The sequence below is a fragment of the Phyllobates terribilis genome, unplaced genomic scaffold, assembly GCF_046119375.1.
Source record: "Phyllobates terribilis strain yellow unplaced genomic scaffold, ASM4611937v1 Scaffold_49__1_contigs__length_9717188, whole genome shotgun sequence".
NCBI lineage: Eukaryota > Metazoa > Chordata > Amphibia > Anura > Dendrobatidae > Phyllobates > Phyllobates terribilis.
The window spans coordinates 4,382,360-4,408,306 of NW_027362809.1; the positions used below are offsets into that span (position 1 = coordinate 4,382,360).

The 25,947-nt window shown below is 44.0% G+C and overlaps 1 protein-coding gene across 1 annotated transcript in view; it reads left to right on the top strand.

Moving 5' to 3' along the window:
* The window catches only part of LOC141191626 (uncharacterized), a 96,523-nt gene that overhangs the window by 17,838 nt on the left and 52,738 nt on the right, over positions 1–25,947 (top strand). The window contains exons 8-9 of the mRNA XM_073661559.1: positions 10,876–12,098; positions 19,360–19,365. Of these exons, the coding sequence (XP_073517660.1) occupies positions 10,876–12,098; positions 19,360–19,365 (1,229 nt within the window). The remainder of the gene's footprint in view (positions 1–10,875; positions 12,099–19,359; positions 19,366–25,947) is intronic.

The following is a 25,947-nucleotide window of genomic DNA, read 5'->3' on the forward strand; positions in this document are numbered from 1 at the left end:
TCCCCAAAACCAGATATCTTACTAAAAATGTGCAGGCTAGAGCCCAGCCTCTGTGATGTCAGGACAGGGGGGGTTGTGGGCAGGTTCCCCCTTCAGCAAAAAAGAATCTGCTGAGGTTTTCTTTGGCCCGGGAGTATATGTTTATCATAGCAAAGGATTGCGTTTGATAACGCTCAAATCAAGCGGAGTGTCTCCCCTCCACCTATATTGAATTGTCTCAGCGATCATATAGTAAGTCTTTTTTAATCCTGTTTTATTTCATGTAACTTTATATGTATTGTAATTGTTCCCTTTGTAAAATATTTGTAGATTTTTCCTAACACTGCCTCCCTTTTGGATTAAATATAAAATTTAATAGTCTTGTTTCTTTTGCTCTGTAATCGTTCCCTCCCCCGAAGCCATATATGCTACCAAACGCAGGCATCCGGCCAGACCTGTATTATAGTTCAAACGCGGCTGGTGGTGGCAGCAAATAGTCATAAGTGGGCTATCGTGAAGTTGGCAGCGACCGTACGGGGCATATACACATATTCCATGCATTGGAATCCGGAGGTATGTATGCCATACGCTCGCTGTGTGCTTGCCGATACCTACGTAGTAAGTAATCGGGATCGTGTGCTCACGAATCCCTGCTCAATCCTGTGAATAAATGACAGAGTGACGGCAACGGTGAGCTATTGTGTGATCTCTCCGGTGTCGTCACTGAGGAACCCTGACAAGTAATTTTATTAGTTTCCACATCATACATAACACACAAGTAAAATTAAAAGTATGAAAGGAGATGTTAAAACAGAGGTGAACACCTATTGAAAGAATAAAGAAAAAACTGCCATTAGAGTACACTGTAGCTTATCACAGATAAGTATTGAGATTAGATGACAATTTATACCATTCACAAAATACAAGAGTACGCCCAGTCTCGCCCAAATGTGAGACTGATCTACTCCAAGACCAAGCCTGTATAAAACTTATACATAAGTATGTGAAATATTAATATAATCCAAGTGGGATGATAATGTTATATACTGGGTAGCTAGAACAGAAAGGACACAAACAGGATGGTTTGAGAGAAGTCAATATATGTAAAGAGATCTAGACATGATAGCTGAACACACGTTTCCAATGTGACTCGGGGGGAATCAATGTGCATATATTAATACACTGTGTGCAGAATTATTAGGCAAGTTTTATTTTAGAGGATTAATTTTATTATTGATCAACAACTATGTGTAACATACCTGGCGGCGTCCTTGCATAGTGGTCCATCTCCCACTGTGCAGGAGCGCGCACTTGATCTCCTGTCCAGAATGTCTCTCTGGCTTCCCTCCATGCTGTCTGTTTGTGTCTGTCTCTGCTGCTTAAGGGCGGCGCCCGATCACTTCCTGCTTTTTGTACCTGCTGTGGGTCACACCCCTTGTGCGTCCTCAGCCTATTGCTGTCTGACACTTGGTATATAGCTCAGCAGCTCCCTTCTATCCCTGCCTGAGCATAGTGTTTCCTTCAGGGTGTGCTTGCACTCTGAAGGTGCCAGGTCCCGTCTTTGTTTCCTTGTCTGCCTTTCCTGGAGGCTGTATTTCCAGGCCTGTCTGAACTTAGTCCTGTATGTCTCCTGCTTTGCGGTATCTGCTCCCATGTCTGAACTGTGTCCTGTATGTCTCCTGCTTTGCGGTATCAGCTCCCGTGTCTGAACTGAGTCCTGTATGTCTCCTGCTTTGCGGTATTAGTTCCCGTGTCTGAACTGAGTCCTGTATGTCTCCTGCTTTGCGGTATTAGTTCCCGTGTCTGAACTGAGTCCTTTCTGTGTATCTTGTCTGTCCTGTCTGAACACGCTCCTAGCCTGTTCCTCCCGCCTTCTAGGGGCCGATTACCTAGACCCGCTCCTGTATCTTGTCTGTCCTGTCTGAACACGCTCCTTGCCTGTTCGTCCCGCCTCTCTGGGGGCAGTATTCCCAGACCCTCTCCTGTATCCCGCTGCAGTGTCGGTCTCCTCCGTACACTCAGTTCCAGTCTGAACTCTCTCCTATCCTTTACCTGTTTTGCCTCTATGTCCGTTCCCTTCCTTTTTCTGCAGAGTCTGAACTCGTACCTAACTCCTGCCTGTTGTCTCTGTACTCCCGTTTGTGAGTTTGTGGTCCACTCGCTACTTCACTGCAAGTACCCTGTGGGTGTCTGGCTCTGTCTTTCCCTTCCTGTCTGTTCCGTGTGAACAGAGTCCTGTCCTGCCCTGCTTCTGCCCGCTGCTCCGGCAGTCCTGTCCTGCCCTGCTTCTGCCCGCTGCTCCGGCAGTCCTGTCCTGCCCTGCTTCTGCCCGCTGCTCCGGCAGTCCTGTTCTGCCCGCTGCTCCGGCAGTCCTGTCCTGCCCTGCCTGTACCCCTCTGCCTGTAATGTTCCTGAGTCCCAGTGTGTACTGGGCCCTATCCCGCCTGTGTTCCTACCTGCTAGTGCCTCCCTGTCTGCACTCTAGCTGTGCTTGCCTGTACCCCCCCTGCCTGCTTACCCGCCTGCCTGCATACCAGTCGTGCCTGCCTATACCCACCAGTCTGTGTGCCAGCCTACCAGTCTGTTCCTGTATTCCCCTGTGTGGGTCAACAGCCGTGTCCGGGGTCTGTCCTGGAGTAGCACCTGGTCCCTCTGCTCGGTTCCTCCTTGGTGCACTGGCGTCGTATGCCGTCGTGCGACCCTGGTCGGATCGGGTGAATACCTAGTTACGCCCCTCCAGGCATTCACTCTCCGGCACGGTCCAGTGGAATCACTACCAATCACACGCACACGCCGCTTAGCCCGGGCGTGTGCATAACAGCATGCTCAGGCCATGGTTCCCGTTGAGCCCCACGGCCTTCGCCCTCTGAGAAGTTTTCCAGCGAATATATGCATTAAAATAAATAAATAAATTTTTTTTCTCTTAGCTGAGTTCCAGGCGAAATTACGCACCGTCCAGATGGATCTATCAGCTCTCGTTCCTGCGGATCCGCCACGTTACTATGGGGATCCAAGACAGTGTCGTGCATTTGTGGAGCAATGCATGCTACACTTTAAGGCCTACCCTCTCTATTTTCCTTCCGATTGGGCTAAAGTGGCCTTTATTATGTCTTACCTGGCGGGTGATGCCTTGGAATGGATCAACCCCCTATATGAAACACAGGATCCGATCCTCCGGGACCTAATGGCCTTCCTGGTGGCCTTTCTAATGGTCTTCGATGATCCTAACCCGGAGGCTCCTGCTGAAGCTTCACCTCCCAATATCCCGGAGCAGCCCCGATGGGTAATGTGTGTGGGTAGCGCAATAGTCCTCCAGCCCAATGAGACTACTGCCCACCCAGAATCCTCACAGGGTGACTACGCTTTCCGGAATACTTCTCTCAACCTCAAGAGGCAGTCCAGACGTGCTAGACTTAGAGGCAAGCCGTCACGCCAGGGTCTGTCCTCCCTGAGACCTCCTGACCCCAACCTTGAAGTCCCTACTGAAGCTTCATCTCCCTGTATCCCGGAGAAACCCCAGGTTACCTCTGAGTCTGTGCACCTCTACTACCTGGCGGAGGATCCCCTGTTGCCTCCTGAATCCTCCGGGATACCACTCGATGACAAATGGAGAGAGACTTCTCTACACCCGGTACTCAATACTTTGTCCGCTTCGTCCTGTGAGCCTGACAATGGGTACCCCAAAGTGGTAGTTACTCCCGAGTCTCTACACCCCTCCGACCAGGCGGAGGACCTCCAGTTGTGTTCAGAACCCTTCGGGGTGCCACCTGGTGGTGAATGGACAGAGACTTTCCTATACTCGGTACCCGATACCTCGCCTGCTTCCTCCAGTGAGTCCAACCTAGTGTACTCCGAAGCAGAGGTTACTCCCGAGTCTCTACACCCCTCCGACCAGGCGGAGGACCTCCAGTTGTGTTCAGAACCCTTCGGGGTGCCACCTGGTGGTGAATGGACAGAGACTTTCCTATACTCGGTACCCGATACCTCGCCTGCTTCCTCCAGTGAGTCCGACCTAGTGTACTCTGAAGCAGTTGTTTTCTCTGAGCCTCTGCACTCTTCTGACCCGGCGGAGGACCTCCAGTTGTTTCCTGAATCCTCCGGGGTACCACCAGATAACAAAGAGACAGTGACTTTTCCTCATTATGTACCTGATAACCCGTCTATTTTTTCCTGTGAGCTTGACAAGATGTACCTCGAAGCAGAGATTACCCTCAAGTCTCTGTCCCCCTCCAACCCAGTGAACGACTGGTCCTCGAATTCCCTGCGGAAGATTCTGGCAGGCCTGAAGAAGAGGGGGCGTAAGGGGGGAGGTACTGTAACATACCTGGCGGCGTCCTTGCATAGTGGTCCATCTCCCACTGTGCAGGAGCGCGCACTTGATCTCCTGTCCAGAATGTCTCTCTGGCTTCCCTCCATGCTGTCTGTTTGTGTCTGTCTCTGCTGCTTAAGGGCGGCGCCCGATCACTTCCTGCTTTTTGTACCTGCTGTGGGTCACACCCCTTGTGCGTCCTCAGCCTACTGCTGTCTGACACTTGGTATATAGCTCAGCAGCTCCCTTCTATCCGTGCCTGAGCATAGTGTTTCCTTCAGGGTGTGCTTGCACTCTGAAGGTGCCAGGTCCCGTCTTTGTTTCCTTGTCTGCCTTTCCTGGAGGCTGTATTTCCAGGCCTGTCTGAACTTAGTCCTGTATGTCTCCTGCTTTGCGGTATCTGCTCCCGTGTCTGAACTGTGTCCTGTATGTCTCCTGCTTTGCGGTATCAGCTCCCGTGTCTGAACTGAGTCCTGTATGTCTCCTGCTTTGCGGTATTAGTTCCCGTGTCTGAACTGAGTCCTTTCTGTGTATCTTGTCTGTCCTGTCTGAACACGCTCCTAGCCTGTTCCTCCCGCCTTCTAGGGGCCGATTACCTAGACCCGCTCCTGTATCTTGTCTGTCCTGTCTGAACACGCTCCTTGCCTGTTCGTCCCGCCTCTCTGGGGGCAGTATTCCCAGACCCGCTCCTGTATCCCGCTGCAGTGTCGGTCTCCTCCGTACACTCAGTTCCAGTCTGAACTCTCTCCTATCCTTTACCTGTTTTGCCTCTATGTCCGTTCCCTTCCTTTTTCTGCAGAGTCTGAACTCGTACCTAACTCCTGCCTGTTGTCTCTGTACTCCCGTTTGTGAGTTTGTGGTCCACTCGCTACTTCACTGCAAGTACCCTGTGGGTGTCTGGCTCTGTCTTTCCCTTCCTGTCTGTTCCGTGTGAACAGAGTCCTGTCCTGCCCTGCTTCTGCCCGCTGCTCCGGCAGTCCTGTCCTGCCCTGCTTCTGCCCGCTGCTCCGGCAGTCCTGTTCTGCCCGCTGCTCCGGCAGTCCTGTCCTGCCCTGCCTGTACCCCTCTGCCTGTAATGTTCCTGAGTCCCAGTGTGTACTGGGCCCTATCCCGCCTGTGTTCCTACCTGCTAGTGCCTCCCTGTCTGCACTCTAGCTGTGCTTGCCTGTACCCCCCCTGCCTGCTTACCCGCCTGCCTGCATACCAGTCGTGCCTGCCTATACCCACCAGTCTGTGTGCCAGCCTACCAGTCTGTTCCTGTATTCCCCTGTGTGGGTCAACAGCCGTGTCCGGGGTCTGTCCTGGAGTAGCACCTGGTCCCTCTGCTCGGTTCCTCCTTGGTGCACTGGCGTCGTATGCCGTCGTGCGACCCTGGTCGGATCGGGTGAATACCTAGTTACGCCCCTCCAGGCATTCACTCTCCGGCACGGTCCAGTGGAATCACTACCAATCACACGCACACGCCGCTTAGCCCGGGCGTGTGCATAACACTATGTTCTCGATCAACCCAAAAGACTCATAAATATCCAAGCTTAATATTTTTGGAAGTTGGGGAGTTTTTTTTTTAGATTTGGCTATCTTAGGAGGATATCTGTTTGTGCAGGTAACTATTACTGTGCAGAATTATTAGGCAACTTAATAAAAACCAAATATAATCTCACTTGTTTATTTTCACCAGGTAAACCAATATCAGTGCACAAAATTTAGAAATAAACATTTCTGACAAGCAAAAACAAAAACCCCAAAAATTAGTGATGAATATAGCCACCTTTCTTTATGATGACACTCAACAGCCTTCCATCCATAGATTCTGTCAGTTGCTTGATCTGTTTTTGATCAACATTGCGTGCAGCAGCCACCACAGCCTCCCAGACACTGTTCCGAGAGGTGTACTGTTTTCCCTCCCTGTAGATCTCACATTTTATGATGGAACACAGGTTCTCTATGGGGTTCAGATCAGGTGAACAAGGGGGCCATGTCATTATTTTTTCTTCTTTTAGACCTTTACTGGCCAGCCACGCTGTGGAGTAGTTGGATGCATGTGATGGCGCATTGTCCTGCATGAAAATCATGTTTTTCTTGAACGATACGGACTTCTTCCTGTACCACTGCTTGAAGAAGTTGTCTTCCATAAACTGGCAGTAGGTCTGGGAGTTGAGCTTCACTCCATCCTCAACCCGAAAAGGTCCCACAAGTTCATCTTTGATGATACCAGCCCATACCAGTACCCCACCTCCACCATGCTGGCGTCTGAGTCGGAGTGGAGCTCTCTGCCCTTTACTGATCCAGCCTCTGGCCCATCTATCTGGCCCATCAAGAGTCACTCTCATTTCATCAGTCCATAAAACCTTTGAAAAATCAGTCTTAAGATATTTCTTGGCCCTTTCTTGACGTTTTATCTTATGTTTCTTGTTCAAAGGTGGTCGTTTTTCAGCCTTCCTTACCTTGGCCATGTTCCTGAGTATCGCACACCTTGTGCTTTTTGATACTCCAGTAACGTTGCAGCTCTGAAATATGGCAAAACTGGTGGCGAATGGCATCTTGGCAGCTTCCCACTTGATTTTCCTCAATTCATGGGCAGTTATTTTGCGCCTTTTTTGGCCAATACGCTTCTTGCGAGCTTGTTGGCTATTTGCCATGAAACGCTTGACTGTTCAGTGATCACGCTTCAAAAGTTTGGAAATTTCAAGACTGCTGCATCCCTCTGCAAGACATCTCACAATTTTGGACTTTTCAGAGCCCGTCAAATCTCTCTTCTGACCCATTTTGCCAAAGGAGAGGAAGTTGCCTAATAATTAAGCACACCTTATATAGGGTGCTGATGTCATTAGTCAACACCCCTCCTCATTACAGAGATGCACATCACCAGATTTACTTAATTGGTAGTTGGCTCTCAAGCCTATGCAGCTTGGAGTAGGACAACATGTATAAAAAGTATCATGTGATCAAAATACTAATTTGCCTAATAATTCTGCATGCTGTGTATAATCATAATAGGCCGACATTAGCTCATTCAAAGTCAAGTGAAATGAAGTATGGACAAAAGGTATAAATACCTAGAATTCATTCAAAAGCTATACAAGGCACATAGGAGACCACAGAACACAGCAACACTAGTAAAAGTGCTGGTGCATAGATGGCAGTGTCATGTAACAAATATAAGTATATAAAGCAAGACAAACAAGTGTGGATGCCCTCGGGAGAAGCTGATCATGAAACGCGAGTCAAGGGAACATCTCGGCAGGACGTCCAAACTGGTTTGGTTAACGATAAACAACATAAACATTACACGTGTGCCGTGATATATCTGTAAGCTAAATTTAAGACACCTCAGCTCTGCAGTATTATAAAAAGTTCTCTTTCAGGGTATGTGCACGCGATGCAGAAATGAAGCAGAAAATTTCTGCATCATTTCTGCATCTCCCTGGCAGAAAAAACGCATGCAGATTGTGCATGCGTTTTTCCTGCGGAATACATGCAGATTCACATGCGTTTCCGCATGTGGATTGACAAGCGCTTTCCAGGCGATTTTAGCATCACCTGGAAAGTGCTTGACAACTAGGTCACACTATATAAATCCATGCAAACAGCATGGATTTATATAGTGTGACCCGAGAGAGTGTATATACTTACCTCCGATGGCCCGCGCTGTCCCGCTCACTCCGTTCTCCCTCGCCGGCAACTTTGAATTGAAAGACCTGCCGACGTCAGCGTCACGTGACCCGTCACATGACTCTGACGTCAGCGCAGGTCCTTCAACTCACTGCAAAGTGCCGGGAACCAAGCAGGAGCGGTGAGCGGGCCAACAGAAGGTAAGTATACATTTATTTTTTATTTTATTCTTTTTTTTACAGATTTTTTAATGGTACCTGGGAGTGGATGAGACTCTCCTCTCCTCCACACCCGGGTACCATCCGCACATTAGAACGCATCAATTATGCAAGTACAGATGCAGTCTTGCAGAATTGGCGCGTTCTAATGCAAGTCAATGGTGGCGAAAACGCAGCGTTTCCGCAAAATTAATGGACATGCTGCGTATTTTTGAGCGCCGCGTTTACGCTGCGGAAAAATCCGCATCATGGGCACAGCACATGCGGATTTCAATTGGGGAACATTGCTGCCCTTCTACCATGCGTTTTTAATGCGTTTCCGCGGCGTTTACGCAGCTGCAAAAACGCAGCGGAAACGCATTAAAAACGCATCGTGTGAACTCGGCCTCAAGGTCTAATATTTCTTCTTGAAACTCATCTGACATAAAATATTGTCCCTTACGAGAGTTTAGATTGCCAAGAGCCACCGAGCCCCATACTCTAATTACCCCAGAGAGGTTTCACCACTAGTTACTCAATTTTTACTGGTGAAGACTGTTCAGTTTGATCATTTTAGTAGATGTGTTATTGTCTATACTGTGATTTAACCACTTCCTGCAGACAGTTTTGTGTTCCTAATCAGCCCCATTCTTCAAATCTGACTTGTGTCACTTTATGTGGTGATAACTTTGGAATTCTTCACAAAGGATAATGGTAAACAATTGGACCTTACAAATTATTTTCCAACTTTTCTTGAATCCAACAATCCCCTATATACGGTTATACACTACTGTCTGGGCACATGGAAGGTTAAGAAGGGAAGGAGCGCCATTTAGCTATTCGAATGCAGATCTTGCTGTTTGCAGACACAATGTATTGGGGGCACTGTTCTTGGTCACCTTGCAGCTCAAAAGATGGCTACCACAAACAGTCTTGGCGCTATCTACTCTATTTTCCAGATCCCATGGATTATCTTGCTCATTAACCTTTAATCATTCTACACTACATGGATTTGGACTTGCACGGAGACCCCTAGGCTTGGGCCATGGTGGTATCTGCTGTTCTGTGGTGTGAGATGGGAAGAAGAATAGTCAGGTAGCCGGGTCATAACCATGAGGGCAGTGAAAATACAAAATCAGAAGACTCAAGAGTAGTCAGTAAACGGGCAGGGGCCACAACAGGAGGACTGAACCAGAGGAAAACTAGGCTGTTTCTGGAAGCTTACGACAATATGCTTAAGGGGGCTAACGGACACGTAGTTTATAGGAGGTAGGTATCACAGAGATGGCTGTCCTCTGTGATGTAACTCGGAATGTTACTCTAGTACACTTAAGCACTAAGAGGACTGTTTGGTGTATCTGGGACCGGGTTACGGGTAGTTGGAGAGATAGGCGGTTCTACCTACCCACATACCTCACCTCTGGGTGTGGTTAAAATATAAAATGGAGGCCGTTGTTTGGCACATGTTCTGTGTGTTTGGAGGGAGAAGGCCTCCTGTGTGTTGTGGTCTTCCGACTGAGCCAGTGACCTGGATGCCACCCAGCTTGTGTGCCAACAGGACTGGCAAACCAGAGACTTTGCCTTAAGGAATCTTTACTTTGTTTTTGCCTGAACTAGAGGCTGTTTGTATTCCTTTTGCTTTTGCCTGGTTTATGAATTTATAAGCCAACATGGACATTTAAAGGAACATGCTTCTTGTTTGCCTGCCAACGCACCCAAGTGAGTAGAAACCCCACAATGCTTATAGCTTTTGTAGGGTGTGATGCTTGCATATGGGCTGAAGCAGGGAGCAGATTACTCCAGCTGTACAGGACACACACACATACTGCCAGATGGGAAGGTACTACAGGTCCCAGGCACCCTAATCTTAGTGGCTGGACAGAGCCTGCACCACCCAGAGCTTCTGGATCCGACATCTCCTCCATCACCAGCGTTGCCTGCAGGATGAATAAGGCAGCACCTAGTGGCAGAAGCAGATGTCGCAGGAGCAGATCCCAGATGAAATGGGACCCACCATTTGCCGAAGCCCCAACATGAAAAAAAATGGCAGAAAACCAGAGCAGTAGAAATCCCCATAAAGTGACTCAATTTTGGAAATTATAACCCTCAGTGAATTAATCTATAGGAGTAGTGACTATATTGACTTCACAGCCACTTTCTGGAAATTAGCACGCAGTGGATGCTGAAGAGTAAAAATTGCCATTTTATTGCCCAACACATAGTGCCCAGATTGTGCTCCTGGAGACACACACTGTAAATTAAGTGGGTTCTTCTCACTATAGTAATGCCAAATACATGGATGCTAAATGTGGTTTGGGCGCACTGCGAGGCTGAAAAGCAAGAGATGATATGACTTTGGGAGAGCGAATATTGCTGGATTGGTTTATGGAAGCCATGTTGCTTTTCAAGAGCCTTTGAGCCAATAATGATGTTCAAACCTTTGTTTTTCCACTGACAGATGATGGACCTGAGTGGGGACTTGTTTTTTTGCAAGATGTGTAGAAGTTATTATTGGTATTATTTTCGCCAACATAACATTGTTTGGTGGATTTTTATAACAAATTTGGGAGGCAGAATGAACTCAGTTGAACACCACGCTCCGTGTGTACTGGTTCATCCTATGAGATTTTCTATTAGACTGTGAACGGTCATTGTCTTGGTGAAAAATTCAATATTTTTAACAATTTGCTGTTTCTAGAGAGAGTTTAAGTAGAAATGTTCAAAAATATAAAATTCAAGGATATTTTATTCAAAAATAATACTTGGTTTTATTCTTAGCAGATCACTGTACCAGGAGATCAGAGGGACTGCCGACATCTTCAGTTTTTAAATCAGATGATCTCGAGATCCCACAGGATACAATTGAGGTGAATGCCATTGCTCCAGATATACCATCATCCCTTCACAGCAAAGATCTGTCATCTGATCCTTTGAAAGAGGTCCTGTCTTCTAATTCATTACAAACTACTAAGGAAAATCAAAGTCACAAAATAAGCATTAAAAAACAAACTGCTCCTAAAGCAAATAAGCCATTTTCATGTTCAGAATATGGAAATAGTTTTCCCCCTGAAATGTCTTTTAAACATCCAAAAATTCATACAGTGGAAAATAGATTTTCTTGTTCCGAGTGTGGGAAAGGTTTTAACCAGAAATCAGCTTTTGTTAGGCACCAGAGAATTCACACAGGGGAGAAGCCTTTTTCCTGTTCAGAATGTGGGAAATGTTTTACAGACAAATCAACACTTGTTGTACATCAGCGAACTCACACAGGGGAGAAGCTTTTTTCATGTTCAGAATGTGGGAAATGTTTTAACCAGAAATCAAATTTTGTTACGCACCAGAGAACCCACACAGGGGAGAAGCCCTTTTCCTGCTCAGAATGTGGGAAATATTTTAACCATAAATGGTTTCTTGCTATACACAAAAGAACTCACACAGGGGAGAAACCTTTTTCATGTTCAGAATGTGGGAAATGTTTTAACCAGAAATCTGATTTGGTTAAGCACCAGAGAATTCATACAGGGGAGAAGCCTTTTTTCTGTTCAGAATGTGGGAAGTATTTTACACGGAAAGCAAGTTTTGATAACCACCAGAGAATTCATACAGGGGAGACACGTTTTTTATGTTCAGAATGTGGGAAATGTTTTAACCAGAAATCTGATTTGGTTAAGCACCAGAGAATTCACACAGGGGAGAAGCCTTTTTCCTGTTCAGAATGTGGAAAATATTTTACACGGAAATCAAGTTTTGATAACCACCAGAAAACTCACACAGGGGAGAAGCCTTTTTCCTGTACAGAATGTGGGAAATATTTTACACAGAAATCAAGTATTGTTAACCACCAGAGAACTCACACAGGGGAGAAGCCTTTCTCCTGTTCAGAATGTGGGAAATATTTTACACAAAAATCACATTTAGTTAACCACCAGAGAACTCACACTGGGGAGAAGCCTTTCTCCTGTTCAGAATGTGGCAAAGATTTTACACAGAAATCACATTTAGTTAACCACCAAATAATTCACACAGGGGCGAAGCCTTTTTCATGTTCTGAATGTTAGAAATATTTGAACCAAAAGTTGTATCTTCATAACCCCTTTATCCCCCGAGCCTGTTTTCACCTTCATGACCAGGCCAAATTTTACTCTGGAACTGATTCTGAGAGTGTTTTTTTGTGACATATTGTACTTCATGACAGTGGTAAAATTTGTTTGATATGACTTGCGTTTATTTGTGAAAAAAAATGGAAATTTGGTGAAAATTTAGCAAAGTTCAGACTTTTAATTTTTATGCTCTTAAATCAGAGCGCTGTTATGACACACAAAATAGTAAATAAATAACATTTCCCACATGTCTACTTTACATCCATACAATTTTTGAAGCAAAATATTTTTTGTTAGGAAGTTGTAAGGGTTAAAAGTTGACCAGCGATTTCTCATTTTTCCAACAAAATTTACAAAAACATTTTTTTAGAGACCACATCATATTTGAAGTGACTTTGAGGGGACTGTATGACAGAAAATACCCAAAAGTGACACCACTCTAAAAACTGTAACCCACAAGGTGCTCAAAACCACATTCAAGATTTTTATTAGCCCTTAATGTTCTTCACAAGAATTAATGGAATGTGGAAGGAAAAAATTCACATTAAACTTTTTTTGCACAAAAAATGTATTTTATAACCTGTTAGTGATTTATTACCTATTACAGTCTGGGAAGGTCATTCAAAACCACCCACTGTGATCTCTTGAGTGAACAACTCTCTGCTGCCCCCTATCGGCCGGACAATTACACGATTGGCTGATGATTGGAGGCCACAGGCTGTTTGCACTAACAGACCGGTTATCAGAAAACTAACAGTGAGCGTATGGTATATACACCTCCGGATTCCAAAACATGGAATATGTGTATATAACCCCGAACAATCACCGCTAACTCCATGATAACTCCAGACTACTCGCTGCCATCACCAATCGTTTATAAGGCCGATTGGATAGTGTATGGCTTTGAGGCACGGTTACAGAACAAAAGGAACAGAACTGTTAAATGTTATATTTAATTCCAATGAAAAATATACAAAAGATTTTACAAAGGGGACAAAACAATACTGTATACAATTACATAAAATGAAAATAATAAAAAAGAAACTTACTACGACCATCACAGGTATGATTCGGCCTACCAAAGGAAAGCGCTTCGTTTGAAGAACGTCCAGTGGACGGGAATCATGCAGACACCGAAATGTATCTCTCTACAGCAGTGTTTCTCAACTCCAGTCCTCAGGACCCCACAACAGATCATGTTTTCAGGATCTCCTTAGTATTGCACAGGTGAGAGAACGTCCATCACCTGTGCAATACTAAGGAAATCCTGAAAACATGGCCTGTTGCGGGGTCCTGAGGACTGGAGTTGAGAAACACTGCTCTACAGGAACCCAGATCATGATTTGGCTTGATCTTTTATCAACTCCTGATTCCCACCCACACACTCCCCCATGATGACCTCACATGGGTCAAGTTATAGGCTGGTCTCAGCCATTCATGATTTTATGAAATCCCCAACTTATGTGATAACGCCTCTCCGGATGATCCCAAAAGTTCAAGATTGATGCCATATTTTCCATTGGGATTTTATCTTCACTTAGATAGTAAACATGGCATAGCTGTTGTCAGTTATCTGAATACTGTGGATTTGTGGCTCATTGGTAGGGGTTACAGTTCTGAAAAATTGTGTCTTCTTTCCCTTTTAGCCCCTGTGCTGAAAATCTATGTCTCATTAATATCAGATTTGTATAAATTGTAGTATTCTATATTTTATTTCGCAGACATACTGTCTGCTGAAGCTGTTCTGATAAAAGGAATATGTATGCAGGGTGACAATAGCCATTTCTAAAGAGTGTGAGGAATCTGCTTTAAGCTTCTCCAAAACTTAAAAGGCTTTTTTCTGTGGACAAAAGGCCCTGCCCTGTTTATGTATAAACACATGTACCCTTTTTGTTGTCCAACTCTTTGAAAAGAGTTCTCCTTTCTACTTTAAATCTCTTTAAGGCATCTTCTTTCAGTCTTATGGGCATCAAAAGGTCTTCATGCACTTTAACCCCTTACCGACCTTAGGCGATCTCAGTACGTCCTGGTTGGGAAGTGCTTCCTGACCTGGGATGTACTGAGAATTTCCGGGTGATTTTGCGCACATACAGGCTGTGTGCGCACGATCGCTGCCGGATGTCAGCTGATTCTGACAGCTGACACCCGGAACTCAATACCAGGAGCGGTGCCCACACCGCTCCCTGCACTTTAACAATCGCAGCATTTAGCTGGCAGGCAGAGGGAGGGAGCCCCCTCTGCTCTTGGATCGGTGCCTCCACGTAAAGTCGGAGGAGCCCGATCGTTGCCATAGTGACCCAATGTCGTCATCTTGATATCCGGGTCACCAGGCGCTAGCAAGTTAGGTAGATCATGCGCAGTGCATGATCTGCACTGACACAAGTTAGATCTGACAGTTATAAGGCGATCAGACTATTAAAAGTGAAAAAGTATAAAAAATTTAAAAAATAAATATAAAAAATAAGTTTTAAAATAATACAAAAAATATATGTATTGTACTTTTATGTAAAAAAAAAATACACGTTTGGTATCGCTGCGTCCAAAACGACTTGCCCCATAAAACTGTCACACTAATTAACCCCGTCAATGAACACTGTAAAAAAAAAAAAAAAGTGGGGGGCTAAAAACTAGGCTTTTTCATCATACTGCCAAACATAAAGTGGAATAAGATGCGATCAAAAAGATAATGTAAATAAAAATAGTATCATTGAAAATTTCATCTTGTCCTGCAAAAAAAAAAGCCATCATACAGCTCCATCAGCTGAAAAATAAAAAAAGTTATAGCTCTCAGAATACAGCAATGCAAAAGTAATTATTTTTTCTATAAAATAGTTTTTATTGTGTAAAAGCGGCAAAACATTAAAAACTCTGTAATCGTGCTGACCCAAAGAGTAAAATCATCTTATCAATTTTACCACAAGTGGAACGACATAAAAAAAAACCAATTCCTGAATTGCTGAGTTTTGTTCATTCTGCCTCCCACAAATCTGAATAGAATTGAATCAAAAAATTTAGTGTGCCTAAAAATGGTATCAATAAAAACATCAACTCATTCCGCAAAAAACAAGCCCTTACATGACTGTCGGCCAAAATATGGAAATATTACAGCTCTCAAAATATGGAGATGCAAAAACTAGTTTTTACAAAAAAAAGCGTCTTTTAGTGTGTGACAGCAGCCAAGCATAAAAATCTGATATAAAGCTGGTATCTCTGTAATCGCACCGACCCGAAGAATAAAGTTGTCTAACCACTTAGGCTGTGTGCCGACGATGTGTTTTTTAAGCTTTTCCGCAGTGGCAAAAACACTGCAGAAACGGTTAAAAAATGCATGGTAGAAGGCGTGCCATGTTCCCCAATGATAATCAGCATGTGCTGTGCACATGCTGCGTAAATTTCCGCTGTGGTTTATCACTGCGGAAAAATACGCAGCATGTCCATTAATTTTGCGGACACGCAGAGTAATTGCCTCCATTGACTTGCATTGGAACGCATGGATTATGCATCACTGCATCTGTAGAAGCGGAATCCATGCGTTCCAATGTGCGGATGGTTCCCGGGTGTGGAGGAGAGGAAACTCTCCTCCGGACCCGGGTACCATAGAACATGTAAAAAACAAGAATAAAATAAAAAATATATATCATATTTACCTTCTGACGGCCCCCGCTGCTCTTGTCCTCCTTTGCCGGCAGCTCGCGGGGGACTGAAGGACCTGCGCTGACGTCATAGTCATGTGACGGCAGGTCCTTCAGTGTACCGCGAGTTGCCGGCAGCCAGGAGGAGCGAAGCAAGACTCCGGGGGCCATCGGAAGGTAAGTATAGATTTATTTTTTTATTTTTAAACATTCTTAAGGTCACACTATATAAGTCCATGCTGGTTGCATGGATTTATATAGTGTGACCTAGTTGACAAGCACTTTCCAAGTGATGCTAAAATCGCTTGGAAAGCGCTTGTCAACCCGCATGCGGAAATGCATGTTTAGAACGCTTCACATCCGCGTGTGTTTGGCTGGAAAAATGCATGTACAATCTGCATGCGTTTTTTCTGCCAGAGAGATGCAGAAACACTCAGGAACAAGTCCTGAGCATTCCTGAATCGTGGGCACATAGCCTTATACCGCACAAAAAATAACGTAAAAAATAAACAAAACCAATTCTTTACCTGCTGTTGATTTATTCATTCTGCCTCACAAAGATTGCCGTAAGGCTCGGCTCATGTTTATCCTGTGCTGAGCGCTTACACCGTGGTTTCTATATAAATCTCTGAAATACGTGATTCAGACAGAATTCCCCAGCGGAAGATTCCATATAATGAGGCAGATGAAGGCACTGTGCACGCCGTCTGGCCTGTGATCCGGCGGTATACGCCATTTTAGGCATGCATAAAAGTGCCGTCGGCCACAGTTTTGTCCACTTCTAAAAAAGACTCCATTGAACAGATGCATGAGCTGGGCACTACAAAGTACTGGCTAATACAAAGGCTGTTTGCAATTTTCACTCAGCAACATCCACTGCTGCTTGTTTCTGGAAAACTCCCATGGAGACAAAATCATCTCTACACCTGTAGATAAATTCCCAAAGGAGCATAATTTCCAAAATGGGGTTACTTGAGGGGGAATTTTGCTCTTCTAGCACTTCGGGGCTCTGTATAAGGAGTCCACAAACAATTCTAGGAAAATCTGTCTACAGGAGGCAAATAGTTCGCTGTCCATCCCGAGTCTCGCTGTGTGGCTAAGCAGTACTGTACACAATGGGATATTGCCACGTTCAGCAGAAATTGTGGACGTATTTTTGTGCAATTTTTACTCACTTTCCTGTGTGAACATGTAAAATCTGGGGCTAAAACAAAATTTTGGTGGTAAAAATGTAATTATTTTTTCTTCACTGCCCAATGGTATAAAATTCTGTGACACACGCAGAGTGTCAATATGATCACTGCACCCCTAGATAACCTCAGGGGCACTCCCAGCAGGTTATGGCATCCACAAACCAGAACAATAAAATCTGCACTATAATATGGCGCTCCTTCACTTCTGAGCTTTGCACTGTGCCTGAAAAGTATTTCCTATTACATGTAGGGCATTGGTGCACTCAGGAAAAATGGACCTCAGTTTGTTGTAAAAATTTCTTCTATTAGCCCTAAGAAAAATTAAGAACTTGGGGCTAAAGCAACATTTTAGTGGTAAAAATGTAATTTATTCTTTTATCATCGCCCAATGATATATAATTCTGAGGCACATGTGGTCTCAATATGATCACTGCACCCCTAGATTAATTCATTGGGGGGTGTAGTTTGTAAAATGAGGTCACATATGGGGGGTTTCTGTTGTTCTGGCACCACAGGGGCTCAGCCAATGTGACATGGCCTCCTCAGACCTTTCCAGCAAAATCTGAACTTCAATATGGCGCTTCTTCCATTCTGAGCTTTGCACTGTACCTCAAAAGCAATTTTTGACTACATATGATGGGGTATCAGTATACTCAGGAGAAATTGCACAACAAATTTTGGGGTACATTTTCTCCTGCTAAGCTTGTGAAAATGAAAAATTTGGGGCTAAAAATTTTTTTTCTAGGAAAAATCTTTTCATTTTTCGTTTTCACAGATCAAATTTGTAAGCACCTGGGGGTACAAGGTTCTCACCACATGTTAGATAAATTCCTTGAGGGGTCTAAGTTTTCAAAATGGGGTCACTTTTCGGGGGTTTCCACTGTTTTGGCACATCAGGGGCTCTACAAACATTACATGCCACCTGCAGACCATTTGTCACACCAGGTGTGGGAAAGACTAAGTGCAACACAAAGGGAAAGGGGACATGGAGACTTCCTAGGCTGATCTGATATCACCCTTTCTTCCCTAAACATCCCTATATTTGTTCCTCATCAATCGCGCACAGGAACCTAAACCCTGTATTACCCTAGCACTAAGCCCTGGATCGGAACGGGGTGGGGATGAGCACTAGTCGATCCCCACTGACTACTAAAGACAACAAGGGAGACAAAGGATAGTAGCTTAGCTTTAGCGACTTCAGAGTGATAACTCCGTCCTCCTATCACCACAGAGGAAATAGCAGTTTGAGAGCTCCAAGCAATCCCCGGGAAACATGTGATTATCACCAGTGCCTTCCTATTGCAAAGTGAAAGTATTTATACACTCAGGCCAGGGTATTAATTAGCAAGAGGAAGGTAGCTGCTGTGTCCTAGAGTGAGACAGATCTAAGGTGTCTGTAATGCCAAATGAAGAGATCTTCTGCAACCAACTGCAGGGCGACTGTCTGTCACTTCTGACACACCGGTGACACCATTCCATCAAAGTCTGCGTTCCAAAACATCACTCCTTCCTTCCTTTCTGAGCTCTGCCGTGCACCCCAACAGTAGTTTCTTCTCACATTTGGGGTATCAGCGTACTCATGAGAAATTGCACAACAAATTGTATGATGCAATTTCTCCTTTTACCCTTTTGAAAATAAAAAATTGGGGCTAAAATAATTTTTTTGTGAGAAATACTCAATTTTTTATTTTCACATTATTTTTTCATTTTTTTCCACATTCCAAAAATTCTTGTGAAGCACCTGAAGGGTTAATAAACTTCTTGAATGTGGTTTTGAGCACCTTGTGGGTTGCAGTTTTTAGAATGGTATCACTTTTGAGTGTTTTCTGTCATACAGACCCCTCAAGGTCACTTCAAATGTGACATGGTCCCCAAAAAAATGTTTTTGTAAATTTTGTTGGAAAAATGAGAAATCGCTGGTCAACTTTTAAACCTTATAACTTCCTAACAAAAAAAAATTGTTTCAAAAATTGTGCTGATGTAAAGTAGACATGTAGGAAATGTTGTATATTAACTGTTTTGTGTGACATATATCTCGCTGATTTAAGGGCATAAGAATTCAAAGTTTTAAAATTGCAACATTTTCGAAATTGTGGCTGGCCAAATTTTTTTCACAAATAAACGTAAGTGATATCGAAGAAAATTTACCACTGTCATGAAATGCAATACATCACAAAAAACAATCTCAGAATCAGTGGGATCCGTTGAAGTTTTCCAAAGTTATTACCTCTGTAAGGTGGCTAATGGTTGCGTAGTCAATGCGAGGCATGTGTCACAGAGATGGCTGGTCTCTGTGATGTAACCCGGAGTGTTTCTCTAGGGCACATAAGCACTAAGAGGATCGTTTGGTTCACCTGGGAGCCGGGTTACAGGTAGCTAGGAGAGAATGGGCGGGTCCAGCTACCCACATACCTCACCTCTGGGTGTGGTTAACAGCCTATAAAATGGAGGCTGTTGTTTGCCCCATGGTCTGTGTGCTTGGAGGGAGAAGGTCTCCTGTGTATGTTTTGTCTCCAGACCAAGCCAGGACACTGGACGCTACACCAGCCTGTGTGACCACAGCGCTGGCCATCCAGAGACTTTGGTAAAAGAACTGTTATCTTTGTTTTTGCCTCCACTAAAGGCTGTTTTGTTTGCATTTTCCCTTTGAACGGTTTATGAAGCTAGTAAACCGTTACAGACATTTAAAGGAGCATGCCTCATGTTTGCCTCAAACCGCACCTGAGTGAGTACCATCCCTACACCTCATAAAGTGACAATGGTCAGAATTGTAAAATTTAGCCTGGTCATGAAGGTGCAAACAGCGTTGGGGGGTAGAGTGGTTAACTAAGATGGTTCACATCTTTGTCTATTGTACAATCCTGCATCTAAGAGTGTCAGCTGCTTGTGTTACTGGGAATTTGTGTAATAAGAAAAAGGAGGGAGGGAGGTGAGTGACTTCAGAAATTTTTAATATTTTTACAAGGGTAACAGGAGAAAATGGACCTCAAAATTTGTTGTGCAATTTCTCCTTAGCAAGCCGATACTCCATATGTGGGGGAAAATTACTGTTTGGGCGCACGGCAGAGCTCGGAAGGGAAGGAGCACCATTTGACATTTTGAATGCAAAATTTGCTGGAATAATTAGCGGATGCCATTTCGCTTTTGGAGAGCCCCTGATGTACATGATGAGGGTACTGGTGTTTTTATTTTTTTTTTACTGATGGTGGTTCTGGTAACCTATTATTTACTGATGGTGATTCTGGTTTCATATTCATGTACTATTAATGACTCTAAAGTTCTGTTTATATACTAATGATGATTTTGGCTTCATATTAATATACTAATGATGGTTCTGGTGATGAATGCACTAGAACACCATCAGTACTTGAACACATCACCAGAGCCATCAGTAGTACATGAATATAGCACCAGAACAACCATCACTACATGAATATGTAATCAGAACCACTATCAGGACAGGAATATAGCACCAGAAACAACATCATTTTCATTGTAAGCTGTATTTTTTGCATAATTCAAACCAAATGGCCCCCATTATAGTTAGCTATATAAGTTTCCATGACTATGCATGGGTCTGACATTTAAAATATAGAATGTCAGAGATTTATATCGCCATTTGTCCCTGGAATTCTTTAAGTGGCCCTTAACATTGAATGATTCTATATGTAACTCTGAAATTGCAATCACCACATTATAATGGCTTTGCAAGTCTAATCAGATCTTGGTACCTGACCAATCTGGGCAGGGGGATGTGTTAGGGGTCATATTACCTTACTCTCTGACCCATTCCTTTGCTTGGGGATGGGGTGCCATTGGCATTATCTGCCTTGGTCACCAAAATGCCTTGTCCTGGATGACTGCAATGTAATACTGACATGTGGACATTGTAATTGAGGACTGGTTGCAGGACTGATTCTGACTTTCCTGATAACTGAGGTGAACTTTAAAATGGCATCCCTTCCCAGCAGTGCATCTGACACATGTAGTGAATAAACGCAAATCCTCTTATTTTTGTTTTCTTCTGAGGGGAGGGACGTGTGAAGGATATTGGTTTCAACATTAATGGCATTGTAAAATATGATATGGTCAACATCATTCTCCAGGTCTATATGATTATGGTGATGTTAAACTTTTTTATTGATTTTTTTTTTTTCTTTAATCTTGAAAAATATGTGTAAAGGGAATCTGTCGGTAAGATCAACCCTCCTAAGCCACTTATATGGGTATGCAGGTCCTAGAACATTGAATAATACGATACCTTGATATATGCAATCTGATGTAAATGATCGCCCTCAGAATCTGCCTTCAGAGCTTATTTTCAATGAAAGGGGTGATAACTGTCCCTCATTACATGTTTCATACTGGTATCATACTTAGACTTAGCAAAACTAATCTTTTTCTTTATTACAAACAAATCTTATGTATGTAACTCACTCATACACTGGTAACGGGAATAGTAAAGCCTACAACACCGAGGAGCTAAACCCACACCCTACAGGTCCCTGTACAGACCAAACAATCCCTAGCTGCAGAACTGAAAACACCACCTCTGACCTGACTCCCTAAAAGGCCACTGTGCACAGATAACTAGGAGAGGGAAAGTGTGCAGAGGGATACGAGGATATAGGCAGAGGAAACTTAAAGCACATGCACAAAGGAAAAATAAGGAGAACTAAGGAGAATAATAAATTAAACAAGAAGAAGTTCCCACCAACCTAACTGAGGAGAAAGGAAAGGAACTGGGACATGAGACGTCATGTCAGAGGGCGGAGTTTTGAGTAGTGACGTGGCCGAATTGGATAGGCCCAGTATTGGGGGAATAGCGCTGTGCTTAATCAGCGAGTGCTTTGATTGGCTGCCTAAACTTTAAATAGTCGTGATGCTCCCCACCCTGACATGCCGACAGGAAGAAGCAAGGAGAAACGCGTGTCAGGATGAGGGGAGCAAACTCAGTGTTCACACATGGCCTGGTCTCTGATCTGACAGGTAATTCCTTTATACCATCTTTACACTCAGTATTTTGCTAAGATAGCCACATGGCATATATCTAGGCACTGTCTGATTAACTGTCTTAGCAGATCATGTGTTAGCAGTATCGGTGTTTACACAGGGAAAAAGAGGAAATGTCCAGCGATAAAATAAAAGTATCTTCCTTTATTGATTCCTTTAAAATAATCCTGAATAGAACAAATCCAACCAACACAACTTTAGAAAGTCTTAGTCATGATCTAGATAGATCGAGCTGTAATGTGTTGGTTGGGTTTCTCCTACTCAGAATTGTTTTAAAGGAATCAATAAAGTGAGATACTTTTATTTTATCGCCGGACATTTCCTCTTTTTCCCTGTGCATTTGCTTGACCTGAACCAGGGCGTCTCCGTGCGATATCATTCCCAATAGAGGACGGCTTTATTCACCGGTAAGCTGACTCTCCTTTTCCCTTTTTCTATGCTTGGTATATCCGTGTTTACAGCGCTGTCTGTTTGGGTAAGTTACATTAAATATAAGTACATGCTGCCAGCCTGACTAGATAATGGGCAATGCTTGGCCTCATCTGATTCTGCAGCACTCTATAAAAGCGAGCTGCACCGCATTTCATAAAAGCGAGCTGCACCGCATTTCATAAAAGCGAGCTGCACCGCATTTCATAAAAGCGAGCTGCACCGCATTTCATAAAAGCGAGCTGCACAGCATTTCATAAAAGCGAGCTGCACCATATTTCTCAAAAAGAAGATTTGGAATTAAAAATTGTTTGATTATTTTGAGTCAATATGTACATATATTTTAATCGTAAGAATATACTTTTTTAATGATTCACAGTCGCATATAAGCAAATTATGCCAATATGGGAATATACTTTTTTGATTGTTTATAGCTGCATATATGTTAATTATATTAAGATTTGTATAACTATTTCCATTTATTTAATAATTACTTGAATTATTAGAACATGACTCAGTTTAGTTCCATTTTTGTTGTGATCAACATTAGAAGAAAGCTTAATCTGCTGCTCCTCTTACAGGCACCGTGTGTAATTTCAGATTATTACGTCATTATTATTAATTAAGTTTTGAATTTTCTCTCTGTGTGGGTCTCCCCGTTTGATTGGAGGTACCTTTTTAACATTTTTTCTGTAGTTTATTATTTTAAATGTTATTTAATAAAGAGATTACTTTATATCATGCACTTCAATCGTTTTTCTGTGATGAAATTATCATAGAACTGGTATGTTATAATTGAATCCGAAGTGTTGCGCTCTCTTGCATAGAGAGATTCAATTTGGGTAATATGATTACTAGTGTTTAATAAGTGGCCAGCTGATCACAGAAGCATATATTGCAGTATGGAAAGACAGGGAGAGTGAAAGCCCCGCATAAAAAATGACATAAATATACATGGTATAAAGCAATAAATCCCACTATGAATCTATACTAGTGATGAGCGAGCACTAAAATGCTCAGGTGCATTGGGTCGAGCAAATCGTAATGCTTAGGTGCTCGACCCGAGCAACGAGCCCAATGTAAATCACTAAGAAACTCGAGCATTTTTCCTGCAGCCCCCCTCAGAGGTCTGCAGGGGGCCCAAAAAATGACGTGGAAACAGCGTGGGGAAGACCCCTGGAAACATCTCTGACTCCCAGGTCACTGCTGTGAACAATGTTGTCAGAGTATTATGCCACTTTTACAGACTCACAATCACCAAAAAAATGTTCTTCCACACCTTGGGCTATGTTCACACGTAGCATTTTTGATGAGTTTTTGCACTTTTGCATTGCTATCAACGGTGAAAAATACATTCACCAGTAAATGTCATTGTCAAGAACTACATCGGGGGATCACACAATATCTCACCGCTGTCGTCAGGGATTTGCTCACACACGATCCCGATTACTCACTATGTAGGTATCGACAAACGCACAGTGAGGGTATGGCATACACACCTCCGGATTCCAACGCATGAAACTTGTGTATATGCCAGAGTACGGTCACTGCCAGCTTCACGATAGCCCACTTATTATTATTCGCTGCCAGCACTATTACATTTTATATTTAATCCAAAAGGGAGGCAGTGTTCATGAAAAATATACAAACGGTTTTACAAAAGGAGACGTTTACAATACAGAATGTACAGTTACACAAAAATAAACAGGATTAAAGAATTACTTACTAAAAAGATTGCAGAGACAATTCAGTTTAGCTGGAGGGAGGCGCTCCAATGACCTTTATGGAACGGGACCCCTTGCTTACAAATATACATTCTCTGGCAATGAATACTGACCCACCTTCGCCTGTGTCTTTTATTCCAAAGAAGGAGACCTGCCTACACACCCCTTGTGCTGACATCATGTGGCCTGGGCTCCAGCCTTCTTATTTTTATTAAAATATCTGGCTTCTGTGATAACTTATCGCTGGTTGATTGCCGAAGCTTGAAAGTGATACCATATTTTCCATTATACATTTACTTTTCTTTAGAGACCACATGACATAGCTGTGGTCTGTTATCTGATACATTTGCATTACCGCTCACTTGAGGGGCATACAGCTACGGAAAATTATGCATCTTGTTCCTTAGCTGACCCTGCCAATAAAATTATGGACCCCATTATTGTCGGATATATAGAACTTTAGATATTCTATATTTCGCAACGGTGCCGGCCAAACTGTAGAGTTCTTTTGAAGCCAGGGGCTACATCTTTATTAGCTGGGTGTAAATTTGTCACAAGCCTGGGCCACTGGAAAACACACTCTCATGTTAATTGGGTTAGTCACCTCTCATGTGTGCTAGCATTTGCCTGAGGACAGCTCTTGTACTGATAAATGGTTGATAAGGGAGGGGTGAGAGGGGCTTCAGGGGGAGAGACAGTATTTTCAATATTTCTATGACAGAGGAGAAGAGAGATTTTCAATATTTCCATGACAGTCATTTTAACATTTTACTACCTTATTTGCCCATGTGGTGTGTGAGACATGATCAGAAGATGCTTTGAACTTCCCATTATTAAAGAGTGGGTCTCTTATAAAGTTATTGCGCATGCAGTGACTCCAAGGGCTGCCAAAATTTGGACGCACTCCAATACCCCTTTGAAGAGACGTAGAGGAGGGCCTCAATAAAAAAAAAGTGTTACCATTGTTAAGGAGTGGGTCTGCTTGTTTCCTAGGTAGACTGTGATGAGCATAGGGTCTCCGGGCCTCATATAGACCCGATGACGCTATGCGGCCAGCCAATCGCTGTAATGCCACAATCATCATGGCTTTGGCATTACAGTGAGTGACAGGTAATCCCTGCATGTTAATTGGCTCTCTAAAATGCGCCAAACATGCGGGGCCCGGACCCAAGCTCCCGCCCAAGCAATCCGGAAGTACTCGCTTAGCAACTCGAGCAGTGAGATGCTCGGGTGAGTAACAAGCAGTGGTGAGCACGCTCGCTCATCACTAATCTGTACTTATATATGACCATAGGCGGATTATAATGAGGGCAATCCGGGCTACCGCCCGGGGCCCCCGAGCCTGAAGGGGGCCCGCGGCTGCGGGGGGGGGGGGTCTAATGCCGGATTGCCCTCATTATATGTGCGGGCCGCCGCGGCACATACCGGTAGCAGTGGTGGGAGGGGGGCCCCGGAACGCTCCCCCAGCAGCAGCCGCCGCTACTTCTTCATCGGCCGGGCCAGCACTGCAGCAGTTAACTTCCCTGTGCTGGCTCGGCCGCATCACTGCTAGGAGACACGGCCCTGTGCGCAGCCGTGTCTCCTAGCTGTGACGTCACACAGTGCGCGCCCGGCCTGCACTGCTGCAACGGAGAAGTCAGAGCAGGCCGGAAGAATGGAGCCGGGGGATGGTGAGTCTGTGTGTGTGTGTGTATGTGTATGTATGTGTGTGTGTGTGTGTGTGTGGGCAGATATTTTGTGATGTCTGTTTATATGTATT